Source organism: Sinohyriopsis cumingii, chromosome 4 (assembly GCF_028554795.1).
Source record: "Sinohyriopsis cumingii isolate HCF-2022 chromosome 4, ASM2855479v2, whole genome shotgun sequence".
Taxonomy (NCBI): Eukaryota; Metazoa; Mollusca; class Bivalvia; order Unionida; family Unionidae; genus Sinohyriopsis; species Sinohyriopsis cumingii.
Genome location: NC_142964.1, coordinates 127,191,109 through 127,211,959, shown reverse-complemented (window position 1 = coordinate 127,211,959; position 20,851 = coordinate 127,191,109). Strand labels below are relative to the sequence as shown.

Genomic DNA, 20,851 nt, shown 5'->3' with positions numbered 1-20,851 from the left:
CACTAAGACTGATTCTGCCTCAGTTGTTAAAGCAAGAATGAGTAATTTTTTAAGTAAACAACATTATATAAAAAGCTAAGATACAATAATAGAACCAGGATGTAGGTCAGTTTCTTTTTTTAAAACATTCAAAATTGTCAACACGTTAATGAACTTCCAAGTAAAAGCTACGTCCAACACTCGCAATCAAATATATATGTTCACCTCCATTGATAGCTTGTTAATCTGAAGTTTTGGAACTGGGGTGTCGTTTTTACAGAGAATGTTCTGTACACAATTTAGACCTCTTCGTGTCTGTTTATGATTCATATGACTACTTGCCCAGAGGATATTTGCATGAAATAAGTGAATAACGGATATATTAAAGAAATAGTTTCCGTACTTTCTAAATGCACCTATGACGTTTTCTGGAAACATCGCACTTCATTTTCTTTAACACGTGCTTCCCTTCTTTTTTAAGTTTAAGATTTAATTGCTTATTATTTATACATTACAGCTTTTTGTACTGTATTAATTAATATATATTACAGGTATAATTCCATTGATATTATTTTTTCAGATCATTAATTATATCAGTTGAAAGACATATTAGTGAATTAGCCAAACAGGACTTTGTTCGGCCTTCGGTATGAGATGTAGGGGACTTGTATTTGAACATGGGTGTAGGAAGATGAAAACGAAAAGTAGATCTTTGCGAAATTTTATACTGATTTCATCCTTTTGCTGCTACAACCCATAAAAAGAAACATCGTTGAAAGACCTTGTAATTAGTTGAGATCAAATACTTCATAATAAATACTTCATAATAACAAAAATACTGATATAAATGTCCGACCGATGGTTCGATACTAGTAATTTATTAGCTGATACTTTTGTTAGCCCTTCAAGTTCGAAGATGACCATGACATCTCTAGCTGGTTTGGATTCTGCGAACACGTAAGCCTAAACAGCTGATCAGTTTTTTTTTTGTAGGCTTATGACTCTGTTCTCCGACGCATTTACGCCAAAGGACACACTTGTTTTGGAAATTAAGTGAACAGGTGAGCATGTCAACAGCCTGGAGGGTTTGGCATTTTATTTTGATGGTAGGTTCTACGTAAGACTTTCCTGGTGAGGGTCGGTGCATCTACTTTGTCTTCCAGATACTGGTTGTAAGACCACGATTGTCACAAGATGAAGAAAAATGATCCGTATTATATTGTATGTCAGCTTCAGATTTGGCATTCAGTCGTCGGCAAATAGGAGATCACAAAGAGTCACTCACTGCAGCTTTGTCTTCGCTTGTAGTCTCCTCAGATTAAAGAGCTTTCCATCGGTCAGGTTTCTGATGTCGATCACAATGTCATAGAGAAGGAATGCCCCTGCAAGCATGGCAGTGAACATCGTGCTGAAGAGGGATGGAGCCAACAGGCAGACTTGTTTGACACCACTAGTGACTTGAAATGGTTCAGATGACTCAGCATCATCCACGACGCGAGCAAGCAAGCCATCATGGAATTGCTGAACCATTGCGAAGAATTTCTTTCGGTAACCAAAATTCTACCTTCAGCTTCCAGATGCCGCAATGGCGTTTTGTTTTCAGCTCGACGAATGTCATGTACAGAAATAATCAAATACTTCTAGATTAGGGAACCGCAAAAATAAGAGAAACTAGCATTTCTTGGTCTTTAGGGTTTTTAGATTTCTGGAAAAATCGGATATAATGACTGTAAAGTAAGCAATGAAACTGTTGAATTCTCGGTTGTAAATCTGTACATGTTCGAATACATAGTATGAGCTTATGACAGCAGGGTATCACCAGTCCTTTCCTCCAGAGCTGTTGAAATCGGATTATATATTACGTCTACTAGAGTTAAGATTGATGGAAGTGTTGGCAGTAGTGCTATTGCTGTTAATGAGATGCCCTGCTTTGTTTTCCATGTCCTGGGCATTACTCCAGTCGATGTTGTTTGTAAAATATGTACTGACTCGTACAATATGCACTGACTCGTACTATATATACTGACTGGTACAATATGTACTGACTCATCCAATAATGAGGAAATTAAATAGGCCAAGTTCCTTTTATATTTTGTATGTGTAGAGAGACGTTACATTGATTAAATACGTGCTTATGTTCGTGTCTCATTTATTACTGGTTGCAGTGTAATTCAGCTTCGGGTGTTGGTGAATCTAGATGAGCGCCACTCTAATCTACCGCACAACGGGATGTTGTGGCATACGAGCTCTATGAACACACGTTTTATTAGTACTGGCTGATGACATATGTAAACTTAGCTATTCATCAACGTGTATTCTCAGTAATCTGAATTGATAAGTGTATTTATAGAAAAAGTGTGATTATTAGGAAATGTTTAAGAAGGTCACATATGAAATTAATTAGTAATTTAAGGTTTTTCGGTGTTGCGTAAAACAATATTTAAGTATTATTAAAATATACGATCATGAGCGAGAGCGGTGGTAATTTATATAAATTGCAAGTATTTGTGAAGCTTTAATACATCACAATTACGTTGATAAAGCAGTTATATTAAGAATTTTCAAAACAATCACATTTTCCTAATCGATTGCTGGAAAAGTACATGGAGAAAGAATCACGTTTCCTTCTGCAATGCACTGTGGACGTATGATGATAGAGAGGATGCATTGTATACCTATCATGACAGAGGATGCAGTGTGCACCTATGATGACAGAGAGAATGCAGTGCATACCTATGATGACAGAGATGATGCAGTGCATACCTATGATGACAGAGAGAATGGAGTGCATACCAATGATGATAGAAAGGTTGCAGTGCATACCTATAATGACAGAGATGATGCAGTGCATACATATGATGATGTACAGGACGCAGTTCGTACCTATGATGATGGAGAGGATGCAGTTCGTACCTATGATGATCGAGAGGATGCAGTGCATAACTATGATGATAGAGAGGATGCATTGTATACCAATGATGATAGAGAGGATGCAGTGTATACCAATGATGATAGAGAGGATGCACTGTATACCTATGATGATAGAGAGGATGCAGTGTATACCAATGATGATAGAGAGGATGCAGTGCATACCTATGATGATAGAGAGGATGCAGTGTATACCAATGATGATGGAGAGGATGCACTGTATACCTATCATGACAGAGAGGATGCAGTGAATACCTATGATGATGGAGAGGAAGCAGTGTATATTATCATGACAGAGAGGATGTGTACCTATGATCATAGAGAGGATATTTGCTTGCTTCGTGTGAATAACGGATATAATCATTGGAGAGGCAAATATGAAATATATCCGTTATACACCCGAAGCAAGGAAATTTTCTTTCTATTTTATGTTCAGAGTGAAATGTATAATAGAAAGGAGCAGCAGATTTCCCACTGTATCCCGCACGATAATGTCGGTGGTTAATCATTTATATTCAACTATGTTTTCTGTGTATTCGCACATAAGATATGAGAAGCAACATAATCCCCCAACTTAAGGATGTTGTTGTTGTTGGTTTAACGACATTGTTTAGTACATGATAATTCTATACATGACGGCCAGTATATCAGGTGAAGGAAAAATCCTTTCTCATGTTTCCACCCTGGCCAAAGCCTAAGACTCGAACCCATGTGGACAGAGGTGAGATGTCAGTGATTGGTAAAGGCGAACGCTTTAGACTACTCGTCCCACCTCCTCCAAGACGCCTCTCCCAAAATAAAACATTGAAGAAAAAAGTATATGGATAATTTGGATTTCAGTTTGGTTCTTCTAAGTGCGATGCGACCATATTTACCACTAGATCACGCAAGCATCTAAAAATTAGTTAAGATTTCATTGTCATATTTTTTGTCAACCCTGCAGTAAAAGAAATCTAAATTATAAAATTATTTATCTTGAAAAATCTAATCATTTACGGCCTAGCATCGAATAAACAACGTTATTTCTTACATATTGCCTATCCATGGCCTTTCCTTTCTTTTCATTTAGCTTCTTAGTGAGGTGTTTGATCGTTAAGTCATTATATTTGCAAATGGATTTCTAAATTTAGAAGAAAGGATTTCCTTCAAAATTTTTCATCCTAGTGGGTAGGTCGAATATGCAATGTTTGATTTAACTTCCTAGTGAGGTGTTTGATCGTTAAGTCATGATGTTTGCAAAAGGATTTCTAAATTTAGAAGAAAGGATTTCCTTCAAAATTTTTCAGCCTAGTGGGTAGGTCCAATATGCAATGTTTCATTGTATACCTATCAATCAAGTCGTATACTTACACTTGGTATTTCACAATTTATTGGAACGTACCATACTTGGAGCACTACTAGCATCTGGCCATAATGATTGTATGACATAACGATTGCGTTAGACAAGCATATGAACAAACGGTGTTTACCAGGCGGTTTAACAGTCCGTTGGCGGCTAGCTATGGTGGTATTTATTTTCGAGTAGATACGTTCGATGCGTCAATCCTATCAACCATTCAGCAAGCGAGTTGCACGGGTTATAAATGTCGGTCTCTTTACTCTTCTTGCAGATTCCTCACAGAGCATGAGATGCACTGAGTACTGGCCATGTTATTGAGATACACTGAGTACTGATCATATTATTGAGATAAAAACTATTACACAAATCATCTACTTGACAGCCGGTCTCGTTCATAACTAGGTATAATTGTGCTGTCATCTCAAGACAAAGTGGTGTCAATCTTATGAAAACAGTTTTAATATCTCCATCGCCTGGGGCTCTACTGCCTGTCTATTAGTATATAAGCGAACCTTGTGAAAATTTTCTATTCTAAACTCCGGCGGTCTGTCTTCTACGACCTAACACACAAACAGCGGACGTACGGGCGAAAGTGTGTAAGTCCTTTCACAATGTCGTCTGCCTCTTGGAGATTCACAATCTGTGTGTTATTCGTGGTGTCAGTCTTCAGCAGAGTCCAGGGAGATTCCAGACAATGTGCACCAGACTGCAAACTCCCGGACTGTTCATGCGCTAGGTACGTTCCTATTCTGTTTGAAGAAATCTAAATTTCTTGCTGAAATATATTGTAAACGTTGATTATGTTTTCCTTTTATTTCTTCCAAGTCATTTTCATTGTTAATTATTTCTTTTTATTGTTTGAATATACCTCATTATTTCTTTCAAGCCCCCTATTTTATGTCCTTTTCTCGCTCAGTTATAATGCTTGGTAGGCTTCTTTGTATGGCTTTAGTTAACCAACAGTACATTGGCTGTACGCTGTTCACAATTAAACCACAGCTTCCTCGCGTCAGTCGTCTGTCGCCAGTGTCGTATCAGACAAATTCTAACTAAGAATTATTACTTACTTAATTAATTGCATTTAAAAGTTCATTATTATACATGTTTGAAATATGCTCAATTTATCTGAATGGCTTTATTTCAAACAAGATCATCGTTTTAATTATGTCGTCATGGTGAGAAAGCGCCCACGATCGTTACATAACAAATATCATCTATTTTAAAATTTAATAATTAATACCTTTTTATATCTAACATATGGATTATTGTAGAATTTTAAAGTCGAAATAATAAACCAGTCCCATGGACAGAATAATGTGTGTTCTGTCTTCTGCTTTTTAATGAAGATTCAAATTTTAGGAACACATTGTAATTTTCAGGGAAAAAATAGTTAGTCCCAGTCATGTGCTAGACACGCATTTCAAACGTTGCTACATCCGCCACAAATGTTCAGATCACGAATTCCTGTCCACAATGTCATAGTACATTCTGCGAACTCACGATTAATATAAATAGTTTTCAGAGTCTTCAGGAAGTTGGTTTACGATTTGATCATTGCCACATTTAGTTTGTCCTTTGACATTAAATGGGCGTAGTAGAAACTATACATTGTAATTAAATCTGAGTACTCACATTTTATTATTATAATGACAAATAAAGTACAAATATTTAATCAGCTATGGTCAAGAAGTTGGTCGTAAATGAAAATTATACAAATTTCCGAAATCGCCATCACATCGGCCATCTTGAAAATCTTGTTATCGCGAATTCTCCGGGACGAATGGTCTTATCAAATTAGGGTTTCCACTAAAGACTTTTTATAATGATCTAGTTGGTTCTAAAAGGAAATGGCGAGGAGCGTATGCCCAATGTGACCGCCATAGCGGCAAGCTTAACCATCTTGTTATCGCTACTTCTCCTGTACGGAAAGTCATATTGACATGGTATTTTCACCAGAAGGCTAAAATGGTGCCGATCTAATGTTACATGGTGTTGCTTGCACATCCACTATAGCTGTCATATCAGCCATATTGAAATCTTGTTATCACTAATTCTCCTGAATGGGTGATCGTATCATAATGGGGCTTTTACCAAACGACTTGATATGATGTATAGTTGGTCCTAAAGTAAATGATGTCGCTCAGACATCCTAAATGGCAACCACGGTGGCCATATTAAAATCTTGTTATCGCTACATCTCCATAATTAAACATCATATTAGTATGGGATTTTACTGAAAGACATCTTATGATGTCCAGCTAGTCCTAAATGAAAATGGTACCGATCTCAAACCAACATGGCCGCCACATGGCCATCTTGAAAATATCGCTATAGCTACTTCGCATAGACATTGTAATTTCACCAAAATAATTCTTATAATGTATGCCTGGTCCTAAATGAAAATTGTGCCAATCTAATATCCAGTATGGTCGCCACAGCAGCCATCTTGAAAAAAAATATTGGTATCGTTATTCCTCCAAAATGAACGTCATAACAATGTGGTTTCCACCAAAAATCATACTCTTGGTGTCTTTTTGGTCCTAATGATGCCATTCTGACACCCAAATTATAATTATGCTATCGCCTAAAATATCAAAAATGTTTTCACATTAAGCAGTTTAAACGAAGAAATTGTCTTTTCTTTAATTCCTAGCAATGTTTTTCGAGCAGTAGAACGTCAGTCCCTATGAGGGGCTCTTGTTTAATTGACCACTTATACATGTTATCTTTATAAAGTGGAGGTTACTCACCCTTAGTACTAGCGACCACTTTGTTTTGAATACATGACCCCACTGTATATATATATATGTATATATATGTGTATATATATGTGTATATATATATTTATATATATGAGTATATATATGTGTATATATGTGTATATATATGTGTATATATATATATATGTATATATATATATGTATGTATATATATGTATATATATGTATATATATATATGTATATGTATGTATGTATGTATATATATATATATATATATATATATATATATATATATATATATATATATATATATGTGTGTGTGTGTGTGTGTGTGTGTGTGTGTGTATGTCTGTGTGACTTAGCTGAGAGTATCAGAGTACCAGTATATTTTACATTTCAAAGTTAGACTAGATTACGTTTTGTTTGGTAATAGTTTATTTTTTGCCTAGTGAAATGGTTATGAAAATGGGTTATCTTGTTTGATAAAATAACGTTTTATTGATAGGAAACATGTTAAATGGCTTTAAATTAAGACAGCGCAACTTTGTAATAAAGATGATTCTCGCAAATGGAACCCAAACAAGAACTTTGATATATAACATACTGTTGATCCGACAAAAGGGAATAAAGACGAACCCTGGGGTATGGACTGATTGGTTGATTTTAGACAGATTGCTTGAAAATACATTTTCTATAAACCACCACATGATTCATTACCATTTATAAATATGAGTTAAGTAATGTATGTGTGTGCATTTGTGTGTGTGTGTGTGTATGTTTGTTTATGTGCGCAAATTCAACGGAGTAAATGCTTGCAAAATCTACAAGTTGCTAAATAAAAAATTTTATTTTTCTTTTCCACTGCTATAGTGTTATTCTGCCATGCACTGTCACATCCTTAAAGGTGTGAAAATTAAAAACATGTTTGTACAGGTACAAATAATTATTTGATACGACTGTATAATTATTGAGGCATGACAAAATGCTAAATTAGAAGCTGTCATTGTCTAGCATTTTTAATTTATGTCTTACTGTTAGTTGTTTATTCATGCTCCTTTTGCTTGGCGATCCCTCTAAGTGTTCATCCATACTTACCTATCTTCTGTCAGTCAAACATGTCTGTCTTCTGATCTATGTATCTAAATTAGTATCCAATGGTAAATCGTAATGTTAAAAGGCAGTGACTCGTCAGTTATTCGTTATAATCTTGTGAAGCTCTTTATTGTTTGAAATAATTTCCTTTGCATAAACTATTGCTATTTATCATAACATTACATAAATAAGCATAACATTGAGGAAATAAACTGGAACAAAACTAGAAAAGATATCAAACATTACATACATGATAACAATTTTAGGAATGAAATTGAAATAAAGCTCGAAAATATAATGCAGACTTGAAAGCCGCTTGTCATCACATTAACGTGTACTCCTATTTTTTGAACGCTGTGAATAATGCAGACTTGAAAGCCGCTTGTCATCACATTAGCGTGTATCTCTACAGTTACACAGTGCGAATAATGCAGAATTGATTTTGTTGTTGTTGTTGTTGTGGGGTTTAACGCCATTTTCAGCACATGATAGGCTATACATGGCGGCCAGTATTAATGGTGGAGGAAGAACCCGGGAAAACCCCTAAAAGAACCACGGACCCGCGAGAAGCTACTTGAAAGCCGCTTGTCATCATATTAGCGTGTATTCGTACAATTCGTACAATCTGATCGCTGTGAATAATGCAGACTTGAAAGCCGCTGGTCATCACATTAGATTGTATTTCTGCAATTGAACGCTGTGAATAATGCAGACTTGAAAGCCGATTGTCATCACATTAGCGTGTATTTCTGCAATTACACACTGCGAATAATGCAGAATTGAAAGCCGATTGTCATCACATTAGCGTGTGTTCCTACAATTGAACGCTATGAATAATGCAAACTTGAAAGCCGCTTGTCATCATATTAGATTGTATTTCTACAATTGAACGCTGTGAATAATGCAGACTTGAAAGCCGCTTGTCATCATATTAGATTGTATTTCTACAATTGAACGCTGTGAATAATGCAGACTTGAAAGCCGCTTGTCATCATATTAGATTGTATTTCTACAATTGAACGCTGTGAATAATGCAGACTTGAAAGCCGCTTGTCATCATATTAGATTGTATTTCTACAATTGAACGCTGTGAATAATGCAGACTTGAAAGCCGCTTGTCATCATATTAGATTGTATTTCTATAACTGAACGCTGTGAATAATGCAGACTTGAAAGCTACTCATTATTTTGTAATTGCGAGATTTTCGCTGTGATATAATATAGTTCCTTTGATCATACAATACGGCAATGCGACATAAATTCCCACGGTTACAGCTGCCAACGGAGATACAAAATTTCCTTTCTTTTCTTCTTTTTCTTTTTTGAATTTTTTGTGGCACAGCTATATCAAGTAAATTCAGAACAGTTCCTTGATTTGACATGACGACGTTGCTCCTATTCACAGCCTTGAATCTCAGCAAGTCCAAAACCATAAACATGTTCGAAATGTATCGATCCTAGGCCAGAAGCGTCTTTACGTGTATTTATTCACTAAGACAGTTTATAAATAAACTCCAATTATGAGGAAACGTAATACAAATCTACTTTAGAGCTATTAATAGAAGTGGAAGCCATCAAACATCGAACAAAAAAGAACAGAATAAATCAGTAAATATTTATTAAGTTTGCCATGTGAATTTCTTTGTAGCTTTCTTGTTGGGTCCAAACTGTCATGTAAAATATGGCGTCCTAGCTACGATGTTGTAGCCTCAACTTGTTTTGTTGTGGCTGAGGCTACGAACTGACCCCATATCATGTAATGGCGCAAAATCTATCATCACCAAAGTCAGAAAAATAAATAGTGTAGAAATCTACTACCGGTACATAAGTATAATCATGATGTGAAAGAAGTTCGGCTTATTTTGAATCTATTAAGCCCTTACACGATAAAATAAAATAGCACGGTTACACTAGCCTCACCGTGTCCGCCATGACAGATAACGCGAGACTCTCGCCGTGACCCCTTTTCTAAATAAGGCTTGCCAGATCATATTTGGATATTCTACGCTATGTTATTAATTGCTGAATGACATAACGCGCGAAGACGGAGAATGGATACTTACATTAATTGCGAAAACCATTTTTTTTTTTGAGAAAAGGCAAAGTAAATGACTTTCCAAATCCAGTGGGTAGCAGGATAAATACATCCTTTTTATCAATCAAGTAGCGAATAATGGCTTCTTGGTGGAATTTTAAAGTTACCGATAAACCATATTTACTTCTAATGCAGACTTTCTGACTCAAACCGCACCATATTTTTACTGCTAATTGTTTACGTTTCCAAATAAAGCCTCAATGTCCTTATATGGCACACAAACAACCGAGCATGAGAACCGTAGTCATTATTTGAACTAATATGGCGGACGATCTAAACTCTAAACGAAAAAATTCATAAAAGAAGAGGTAAACGAGATTTTACAACTATTTCTACAATTAGTTACGATACTTCCGGTATTAAATAAGAGGACTACTCAATTTATTTCTTTATATGAAAGGAACATGTTCAAATTATTTATATTTGAAGAAAAAAAGCGCAGAGTGTAAATTACACCCGGCTTGCTCCATTGACACATATATGCTCATGTTAGTACCCCGTCCACGAGGTAGGAGTAGGGATACTAATATTAATACTAACAGCGTTCAAGACAATGTCCCTAATACCCTTCAGTACAAGTGCACATTGCCTAAGTGGCTGATCGAAATAAAAATAAAATATAGAAACAAACATTAATGCTTCGAAATCGATCATAATTATGATGACACATTATGCATTGACATTAATATGCAAACATAGCCTTCTACACAGTGACAGATTTATGGTAGTCTTGGTTCTCATCTCTCAATGCCTATACATATCTGTCAAAAAAATATGGTGCTGTTATGAAAGAGATGTGTATCTTAATCTTTTTCTCACTTTTAGCTATGAGAAGACATTTGCCCATGGTGTGTGTGTGTGTGTGTGTGTGTTTGTGTGTGTGTGTGTGTGTGTGAGAGAGAGAGAGAGAGAGAGAGAGAGAGAGAGAGAGAGATGAGGCTCTCTTAACAAATGGGTGTCTCTCCTAACAGTGTAGATACGGCTACGTCTTGGGGAATATGGCAAGCGGAGGTACGGAATCGCTGTTAGGAAAGACAGAGCTGTTCTGCCTCTCGATGAACGTTTTTTTTTTTAAATTATATATATATATATATATATATATATATATATATATATATATATATATATATATATATATATATATATATATATATATATATATATATAATACTACATTCTAGAGATACATATATAAAGCCTTTATATTTGAAATGCACGAAATACATATAAGGTTTTACTTTTCCTTCGAGCTTATCAACTTCATACATTTATATAATTTCTGCATTTTAGATTATAATACAGATGATTAAATCTCGACTAAATTCATGACAGCGAAAGAGTATAAACTTCAATAGTTTCGATATAATGCAACAATCATTTTGAAGAAATGTATTTTACTAACACTAAAAACAGAATACTAATTTGTACTAAAACATTATTCTGTATTACTTTAAGAATCTTTTGTTTCCAAATTAAATCTAAATATGAAGTTTGTAGCGAATTCGTCTTTTCCAATAATACATACCATAAATACAGATGAATATAAATTCTTTAAAACAATTAAGCATTCCACTACAATTTAATATAGAAAGAACTTACAAAAATGTTGCATAAATATGAACTTTACCGTTAAAATCTCAAATGTTAAAAAGTGCTATACTTTAAAGAAGTGTACAAACACAGACGAGTCTTACCTGTAAAGAAATACAGAGCTGTTCTGACTCGATGAACGAATCAATTCTGCCTAAGCCTGCTCTCAATTTATACGCAGTGCTTGTGTTCGCTCACTTTGAATTAGAACAAAACTCTCGTCCTTTCCCACGGGAAACGTGTGAATCGTCTAGGTTACTTATCCGTTAGGGAATTAGTAATTTCCCTGTTTAGCAGCTTCCCACCAAATCTAAATTGCTGACCTTTGGATACAAGAGAAATGGATTTTATGGGTTGTTTTGCACTGGCCCTTAAAGCGCGATCTTTATTAAAATAGTATACAGTTGTAGTACAGAAATTTATGAAACTGATCTCAATATATTTTAGTGGAAAATTGCTTTCAATATATTTAATGAAAAATTACTTTTATTAAAATTTAGAGAAAATTTCAATCTTAATACTTTTATTCAAGAAATCTGTCCTAATAGTGGCAAAGGAAGTGGGTAAGATATGCTGTTTATACCATCGTTTCCTCGGTTGTTCAGCAGTTCTAAGAGGTGCATGTCCTCTGCTAACATGTAATATCCTTCTTATTGCAGATAATTAACTCCAAATATCCCCATCTATTAAAGTTACAGTTTTAACCTAAGGCTTTTTTTACTTTGACCCCTTATACAGTATAAAACATAGGAATGACGTGCGTTAAAAAGTAATCGCCAAATAAAAATATATTGGGAATCTTGAATACTTTCGTTGAGAGGTTTGATCAGAGGGGTTAATTTGAACATAAATGACACTCAAAAGGTCTTATTCTAGCAAATCTTATATAGTTTTTGTCATTGCTGTTTTAACCTTTTCTGCTGACTTTTTCGGGGTCTCTTTAGACTGTGTTCAGTATACAAATATAATGGTGGTTGTGCTCATAAAAATTTAAGCTCATTACTTGGCAGTTTGGTAACATCGTGTAGTTTTGATTCAATCATTTACGCTCGGATTTAAGATTTTAAAAAAAAAACCAACTGAGGAAAAAGTATGTTCACTTCTGCAGATCAAAAAGTCAATAATATTGAAGAAGAAAAAAAATATATTTCTTCACCGTGCTTTCTTTTACATCTAACTGTGGTAGAAGAACATCACAGGGGATCAAGGTTTTGTTTAGTATTTAATGGACTGATGCCTCTTGGGACACTCTTGTGTTATATAATTCATAACATAAAAAATGTATATGGACTGGTGGCCTTTAATACTAACTAAAACATAAATTGTATATGGACCGGTTGCCTTAAGTGCTAAATAAAATATGAACTGTATATGGACTGGTAGCCGTAAGTGCTAAATAAAATATGAACTGTATATGGACTGGTGACCTTAAATAATAAATAAAACATGAACTGTATGTGGACCGGTTGCCTTAAATGCTAAATAAAATATGAACTGTATATGGACTGGTAGCCTTAAGTGCTAAATAAAATATGAACTGTATATGGACTGGTGACCTTAAATAATAAATAAAACATGAACTGTATATGGACTGGTGTCCTTAAATACTAAATAAAACAGGAACTTATATGGACTGGACCAGTAGTCTTAAATACTAAATACCATGAACTAAGTTACAAATAAAAAGTCGTGGGTAACTCGTAATGCGTTGCACAATTATCAATGTTGTAAATTAACAAAGATTATCACTTTTATACAACGCCGTTCATATTCGATGGAGCATTTGCGTCTATAAATCCGTTAATTAAATGAACATAGATTCCTCCAAATGTTTATATTGTCTGCTATTACTATGGAGAAATTACGATAATCATAAACAAACATAAATTCAAAATTTATCTAACAGTCTCCTGTTCCGTTCTTTCTATTGGTGTGTGTATTTTATTTATATATTCATTTTTATTATTTTTTTATAGGAAGAGGTTGTTGTTTTTACTTTTCGTTTTTAGTTTTTCTGTTGGAGTTGGAGAGGGAAGGGGTTTCACAATGACAGTATACAATTTTGTAGATTCATCTATGATCATCGTTATCATTCCGCTGCTTAGCTATATCCAACTCATCGTCAAGAATGTAAACAGCCTCGTTATCATTCCCTGCTTAGATATATCCAACTCATCGTCAAGAATGTAAACAGCCTCGTTATCATTCCGCTACTTAGCTATATCCAACTCATCGTCAAGAATGTAAACAGCCTCGTTATCATTCCGCTACTTAGCTATATCCAACTCATCGTCAAGAATGTAAACAGCCTCGTTATCATTCCGCTACTTAGCTATATCCAACTCATCGTCTAGAATGTAAACAGCCTCGTTATCATTCCGCTGCTTATCTATATCCAACTCATCGTCAAGAATGTAAACAGCCTCAGTTGGTTTTAACCACGTCTCTCCTAAAACTTGACATCCACGTTTGTGAAACCAAGTTGGTTAAGTCACAACAGGACAAGTTTTTAGTGATGTTGCGGATGTTACAGTTAAGTATTCTGCTGTCTCCAGTTCCTGTTTTGTCCTTCTAAATTTATAGCAATACGCTATCCGATAAATATTTAGCTGGTTCACTCATTTACTGAATATGAAGAAAATACATTTAACGAGTGCTTATGGAGAATATTTGCTATTAATAAATATTGATAAATTTATTATTCTTGAATTTGTTTTTAGAAGATTTTGTATATTCTATATAAAACAATGTAGTACGTACATGGATAAATTGAGGAACAAGTAATACTGAGTCCTTTAAAACTGATTCATTTTGAAACAGATGCGTAGAAAGCGAAGCTGCACGCCGTGGATCAGCAAAACTGACGAACAGCTGTAAAAAAAAATTAAATATCATTCAGTGGGTGTATAGGTGGGTCTAGGACGCTCCATGGATATGCTACATCAGTTTGTAACATTAGTGCTAGATCAAAGCGTATTCAACAGCTAGAGAGAAATTCATGTCTACAGAGTTCATACACTTAGGACCAGATGAAGCTCTCCTTCGATCTTCGACTAAACTCAGATGTAAAAGAAACTGAACAATGCAACAACAACAAACAAACGTATTTATACGTTAGGCACTATAATGTATGGTTTTACATGGCAAGCCATTAAACTGTTTATAGTTACGAAGTAGGTTAAAAGATATCATTTATCCTGTCCAAAATGCTACTACCCTTCCAACTTAAAATGAGCCGAAATAAGTCCCAAGATATCTTCATGACTGCGCAGTGATATTCGCTTTCTTGCTTTATGGTGTGTATGTATGTTGAATGCCGCATGTAGGTTGGAAGGTATATAGGTAGGCGGGTAAGTAGGTGGGTGTGTAGGCAAGGACTCGGGTAGGAAGGCAGGCAAATTACGTTAGTCCAAAAGTATGAGACCATATACTGGTCTATCATTTTCATTTTCTTCGATTCAATTTTCTTTTTATTTCGCTAAATTCGTTCATGTTCCTCTTGAATGTATACTATTATCCTAGAATGGTTTGATATTTCTTTATCCATGAGTTAATAATTTGTTTAACAACTTACATTTTAGTATTGGATACTTTCTACCATGAATTATGTTTACAATACTAAAAGACTGAGAATTACCTACATTTTTTTATCGACTTTTGTTTGGATAGCACCTTTCCTGTTAATTAGTCCCTTTCAATCACATATCAATTATTTTCTAATTTCAGGAACGAATTCCCAATGGACAAAAGCGAAATGCCACAATTTGTATACTTCGGATTTGATGATGCGGTAAACACTGTCATGGCTGGCTTCTACAGGCGTCTCTTTACGGATGATAGGAAGAACCCCAATGGATGCCCAATTCAGGGAACGCTGTACGTTTCCCACCAGTATACAGACTACAACTTGGTCCAGGAGTTTTACAAACGTGGCATGGAAATTGGCGTTCACAGCGTGACACACAGCATGATTGACACGGAGGAGACATTGCGGACAGAGGCCCTGGAGCAGAAAAATAATCTCGTCAAGCTCGCTAAGATTCCCCCAGAGCATATTGTTGGGTGGAGGAGCCCTTTCCTTAAAACAGCTGGGGACGCCCAACCAAGAGTTCTGAAAGAGCTGGGATACCAATATGACGTGTCATTGACATACCCAAGATATTCCTTTGGTTCACCCAAACCATTCCCGTTTACCTTGCGAGGTGGTTGGCCATACCAATGCAGCGTTCAGCCCTGCCCGACAGGCGTGACCCTAGAAGGCTTTTTTGAAATCCCAGTAAATAGCCTCGTTGATGCAAAAGGAGCGTATCCGTGCGTCTTCGTTGACGGATGTTATAATAGACCTAGTAACGAGGAGGAGGCGTACCAACTTCTGCTTAAGAATTTTAATGATTACTATACATCCAGCCGAACGCCGTTCGGTTTGCACATGCACGCAGCTTGGTTCTACACCGACTACAATATAAAGGCGATGGAGAGATTTCTGGACTACCTCGACACATTGAACGACGTTTATGTCGTCAGCGCCAAACAAGTTATAGCTTGGATGAAGAACCCAGTTCCTCTCACAGACCTTATCAGACACCCAGAATTCAGCTGCAATGGTCATGTTGTGCCATCTCAGAGTCCGATAGACACAAGTAAGTTTATCGTGCCTATCTGACTGATTATACAATACCGCCTAACACATGTCATATAGAGATATTTGTTTTACAAAATTATATTTTCAAAGCATATTGGATACCTTTTCGGTACAGACTAGATATAAAAGACTTGGACGGGTGAGCTAGATTTAATCCAGTACTCGTGTCTTACTGATTTTTCTTTCCTTTTATTATCATCAATTTAGGACAGGATGCACCTTTACAAGTTACATTGTGACCTCACTTTTACATAGTAAATATGCTTTCTCATCTGTGCCGTGAAGTGTACAGCTATTACTCTTTCTAACTGTCGATTGGTTCTTCCATCCAGCAAGAGCTCTAAATTTAGAATTACCTACCCACTCACAATTATTATCGAGGCTAAAAGTTGGTCCCTCAAACATGATACACATTACCAAGTATTTTACATTTTAATCTGATATTTAACACAATGAAAATGAACCTTACTTATTTTTGTTTTAATTATCCAGTTTGAAGTTACTTTAGTACTTTGGAAAAGGATCTAAAACAATTATTTTAAAATGGTCTTTTTCATTTTTTAAGAGTCACAAGAAGAGATCGGACACATTCCAAGGCTAACACAGCCCCGACCAGTGACGTTGAGGCAACCTACCACTACCACATTAACTCATACCACTACCACTACCACAACCACCTCCAGTACAGCTACGACTACCACAACAACGACCCCAAAACCGACTACCACAACAACGACCCCAAAACCAACTACCACAACTACGACCCCAAAACAGACTACCACAACAACCCCGAACCCGACTACCACACTGACGACCCCAGAACAAACTACAACCACTACTGATATCCCGACTACAACTACCACAACCACTTCATCTATGACACCAATCACAACAACAACCATAACCACAACGGAACCAGCTGCAACAAAGACTGTCACTACAACAACTCCAATTCCAACAACAGCAACTACCATTACGACAACCAAAATAAGAACGACAACAAGTCTGCCAACTACCAGTTTGCGGACAACCACTAACCTCGCACAAGGCATTATACAACCCTTTGTAAACGCCTCTGTTTTATCTGCCAATTGTGTCTCTGGAGTCAACTGCTTGGCGCCCCTTTGTTTTTGCAACGGTGCAGGAATCCCAGGTAAAACTAGTGCAAGCGAAACTCCTCAAATGGTATATATCACCATTGACGGTAGCATTACTCCTTCAGTCTTTCGACGGTACTATCAGCTCTTTTCGAACAAGAGTAACCCCAACAACTGTCCAATTGAAGGAACCCTATTCGTATCTTCCCAAGATAGCTATACCTACTTTTTGAAGAAGTTACATGAAATGGGTGCTGAGATTGCCTTGCGAGGAGTTAATGATCTCCACTACACAACTAGCGAGCAAATGGAAATGGAGCTTCTAGAAGAGCTTAACTTTCTCAAACGACTTGGAATTAATGGACCTTTTGGTTTCCGTGCTCCTGAAATCAAGCCAATGGGTGACGACCACTTTTCGTTACTTACCAAATATGGAATTCAGTACGACGCCACTATTTCCATCCAAAGACCAATTGGCAGCAGACCAAAGGTGTGGCCATTCACTCTCGACTTTCCCTACATGGGAAGCTGTGCTATAGATGACTGCCCCAAGAAGAGGCATCCTGGATTGTTTGTTCTTCCTAACACACCTCTACTAGACTACCAAAATCAATACGACTGCTCATATATTGACGGGTGCATGTTCAATCCAACTACTGTCAACGAAACTGTTGATTTCCTTTGGAACAATTTTAAACAGTACTATCAGAGTAATCGTGCTCCTTTTGGAATCTCGTTACGACAGGTCTGGTTTGAACATCCAGCATACATCCATAATCTTCAGGGTCTGAATCTCTTTCTTTTGAAGTTGACACAGTTGCCTGACGTTTATGTGACATCAATAAGCAAAATTCTAGCTTGGATGAAAGAACCAACAAGTTTAGATAATATTCAACAATTCAAACCCTGGTCATGTTAGGATGTCCAAAATAACCAATGTTCTAGGAATATTCCAGTTCTGATTGTGGTTCTAGGCCGGTAAGACTGAGTCCCTGGCACTCCTTTGAGTGCTTTGCTGAAACAACGGTCAAGCAAGTAATTCTCTTTAAATGTAATAGCTAAATACACATGAGGACTGAAATATCAAAACCGTAAAGTAAACGGGTTAATTAATTTATAAAGTTTGTGTACATTCCATTTTTAAACATATGTGAAATTCTTTCTTCCTCTATAAAAAATTCTTTCTTCCTCTTCTATGACTTAAATCTATACTATGCTAAGTACTAATATTTATATCCATTTTCGTCAAGACATTTCTATTTTAAGAATTATAGATAAGAACAAACGTTGCAAGCATCCAATCACCTTATTAATGTGTTCGATAAGTGTAGCTTGCGTATACTAAAGGAGGGTTTCGTTTTTGTAAACGTTCTCTATGTCTTCATTCAAACTAACGTAAGACTAAAGACGAGTATAAACAAAAGTAGGCATATTCCAACCATATCGATTACATGTCTGTCATAAACGAGCTTATTTTTAATGGAATGTATCTGTAATAAATCCAACTGAATGAAATGCTTTCGTACCAGTCGAAGAATAGTTACCTTTTCTCTTGGTTGATTGTTTGCATTTAATGATAAAGTCTAAAAATAGTTTATCTTTGTACATGCTTATGTTTGATTGATTAACCCTGTAGCTGTCGCATCTTTTGACATTATAGTAGGAAGTACATAAATATGTATTTTTGTGAGTTATTATATCAAAAGACCTAAATACCCGTTCAGGCAGATAAGGTTATTTTTTGTTATTGCTTTATAGCTGCATTCTATATATGAATGCCTAGTTGAGTTTGAAAGCTGTTTGACCTCGTTTAAGTTTGTACTGTTTCAACTTTTTGGAGACCTTAGTTTTTACAGTTATTGTTTTAATGGTGGTTGAAAATGATTTCACTTACGTATCACATACATGGATCGGATATGTGGTATATAATGGTAGAGACAGCAATATTGTAGCCTACGTTATGATTCCTTCAGGAGTAAGTGTACGGTATTGAAGCCGGATCAAAATATTTGATGACTCCCTGTTACCAAACAAAGGTCGGCCTACAGTGTGTGACACGCTGCTGGGCAGGGCTATGCAAACCGGCAAGAAAGGAGGAAGGAGAAGACTGTACATTTTTAAACGTGTTCCTGTTCCTAACGATATTGCGTTGCTTCCTTTTAGCGTTCTTATTTCTTAGGTAAAGATGCAGATATGGATAGTTTCTTGTTAGCGCAGAACCTTTGATTCCTAAGGATATGTGTCATTTGCCCTTATTCAACCGTAATATATATATAATGAAAGGCCGTATATTTAATTTTAAACAATCCATGACAGGAATCATCAATTCGTTATATTTGTCTCTGTCGTAGCTAGTTTCACGGTTATACGTGTGACCAGACTAGAAAGTCCTCGATACAAACATGTCGTGACATTTGGGGGGGGGGGGTGCTATCTAGCTGTATCCGTGTGTCCGATTTTATTTTTCAGTTACTTTCTCTGCAAATAATATTTATGTTATTTAGTCTGCAAAATAAAATATTCCCACAAATAATTTATCCTTTATTTTTTCTTCTGCTAAATCTATAAGGATTACTGTTGTAGGGGGTATTAATTGTTTTCAATTAATTTCGAAACAGGATACATATTTTAACAGCGTTAAGACACATTACAAATATCGATATAACCTGCCTGAACCCCCCCCTCCCCCCCCCCCACACACACACATGTTTCTTGTTTTTCATAGCCAGTTTTCATATTATTGGAAAATGTTTTCGTCATTTATGGCTAGCAGTTTAACAATAGTTTCTATGGAGCTCCAGCTACAGCAAAAGCCCACATCACCTTGGATACCATTGGTATGATTACTGTAACGTACAGAATATCTCAAATAAATTGTATGGCTTTTGAAGTCACGCTGACTTGGTATAATTACTGTATCGTACAAAATATCACAACTTGTATGGCTTTTGCATTCACATTGACTTGTTAACAGTCAGACTGCACTAAAAAAATATTCAGACACTAACATTCATAGTCGGAAATATACATAGGTCTACTCTTTTTCAAAAAGTAGAAACACTTACCTCTTGAGAAAATACGTAAATGAGTCAATTAATTTTAAGCAGTGGTACCCAGATGCGAGCTTTATTTGAATTTTGATTGACAATGATTGACGAAGGCGATAAGCTCTGACATAAAATTTAAAGTCAGGTTTTCATTCTAATCAACCACTTATACATTCCACATCTAACACAACATCCGTCTTCGTCAAAAGAAAAACATTTTATTTTCCTACCATCTATATTAGCCTGTATAGAAGTTCTTTTGTTTTTGTCTGACAGTGATATACTTCGAAATATAAATGCAAACACGCGCTTCTTTATGAC

The 20,851-nt window shown here is 35.9% G+C and overlaps 1 protein-coding gene across 1 annotated transcript; it reads left to right on the top strand.

Moving 5' to 3' along the window:
- The first annotated feature begins 4,528 nt into the window (after nt 1-4,528).
- LOC149802074 (uncharacterized) lies at nt 4,529-20,016 on the top strand. Its single transcript, XM_089956470.1, has 3 exons — nt 4,529-4,982; nt 15,471-16,384; nt 16,952-20,016. Exons 1-3 carry the CDS (start codon nt 4,858-4,860, stop codon nt 18,400-18,402), a joined length of 2,490 nt encoding a protein of 829 aa, XP_089812596.1. The 5' UTR covers nt 4,529-4,857; the 3' UTR covers nt 18,403-20,016.
- The last annotated feature ends 835 nt before the right edge of the window (nt 20,017-20,851 follow it).

Bases quoted from the DNA above. Each gene is read 5' to 3' on its own strand.
- LOC149802074 (XM_089956470.1), top strand. From the start codon at position 4,858: ATGTCGTCTGCCTCTTGGAGATTCACAATCTGTGTGTTATTCGTGGTG. The intron at 4,983-15,470 runs GTACGTTCCTAT...TTCTAATTTCAG, and splicing joins CCGGACTGTTCATGCGCTAG to GAACGAATTCCCAATGGACA. The intron at 16,385-16,951 runs GTAAGTTTATCG...TCATTTTTTAAG, and splicing joins TCAGAGTCCGATAGACACAA to AGTCACAAGAAGAGATCGGA.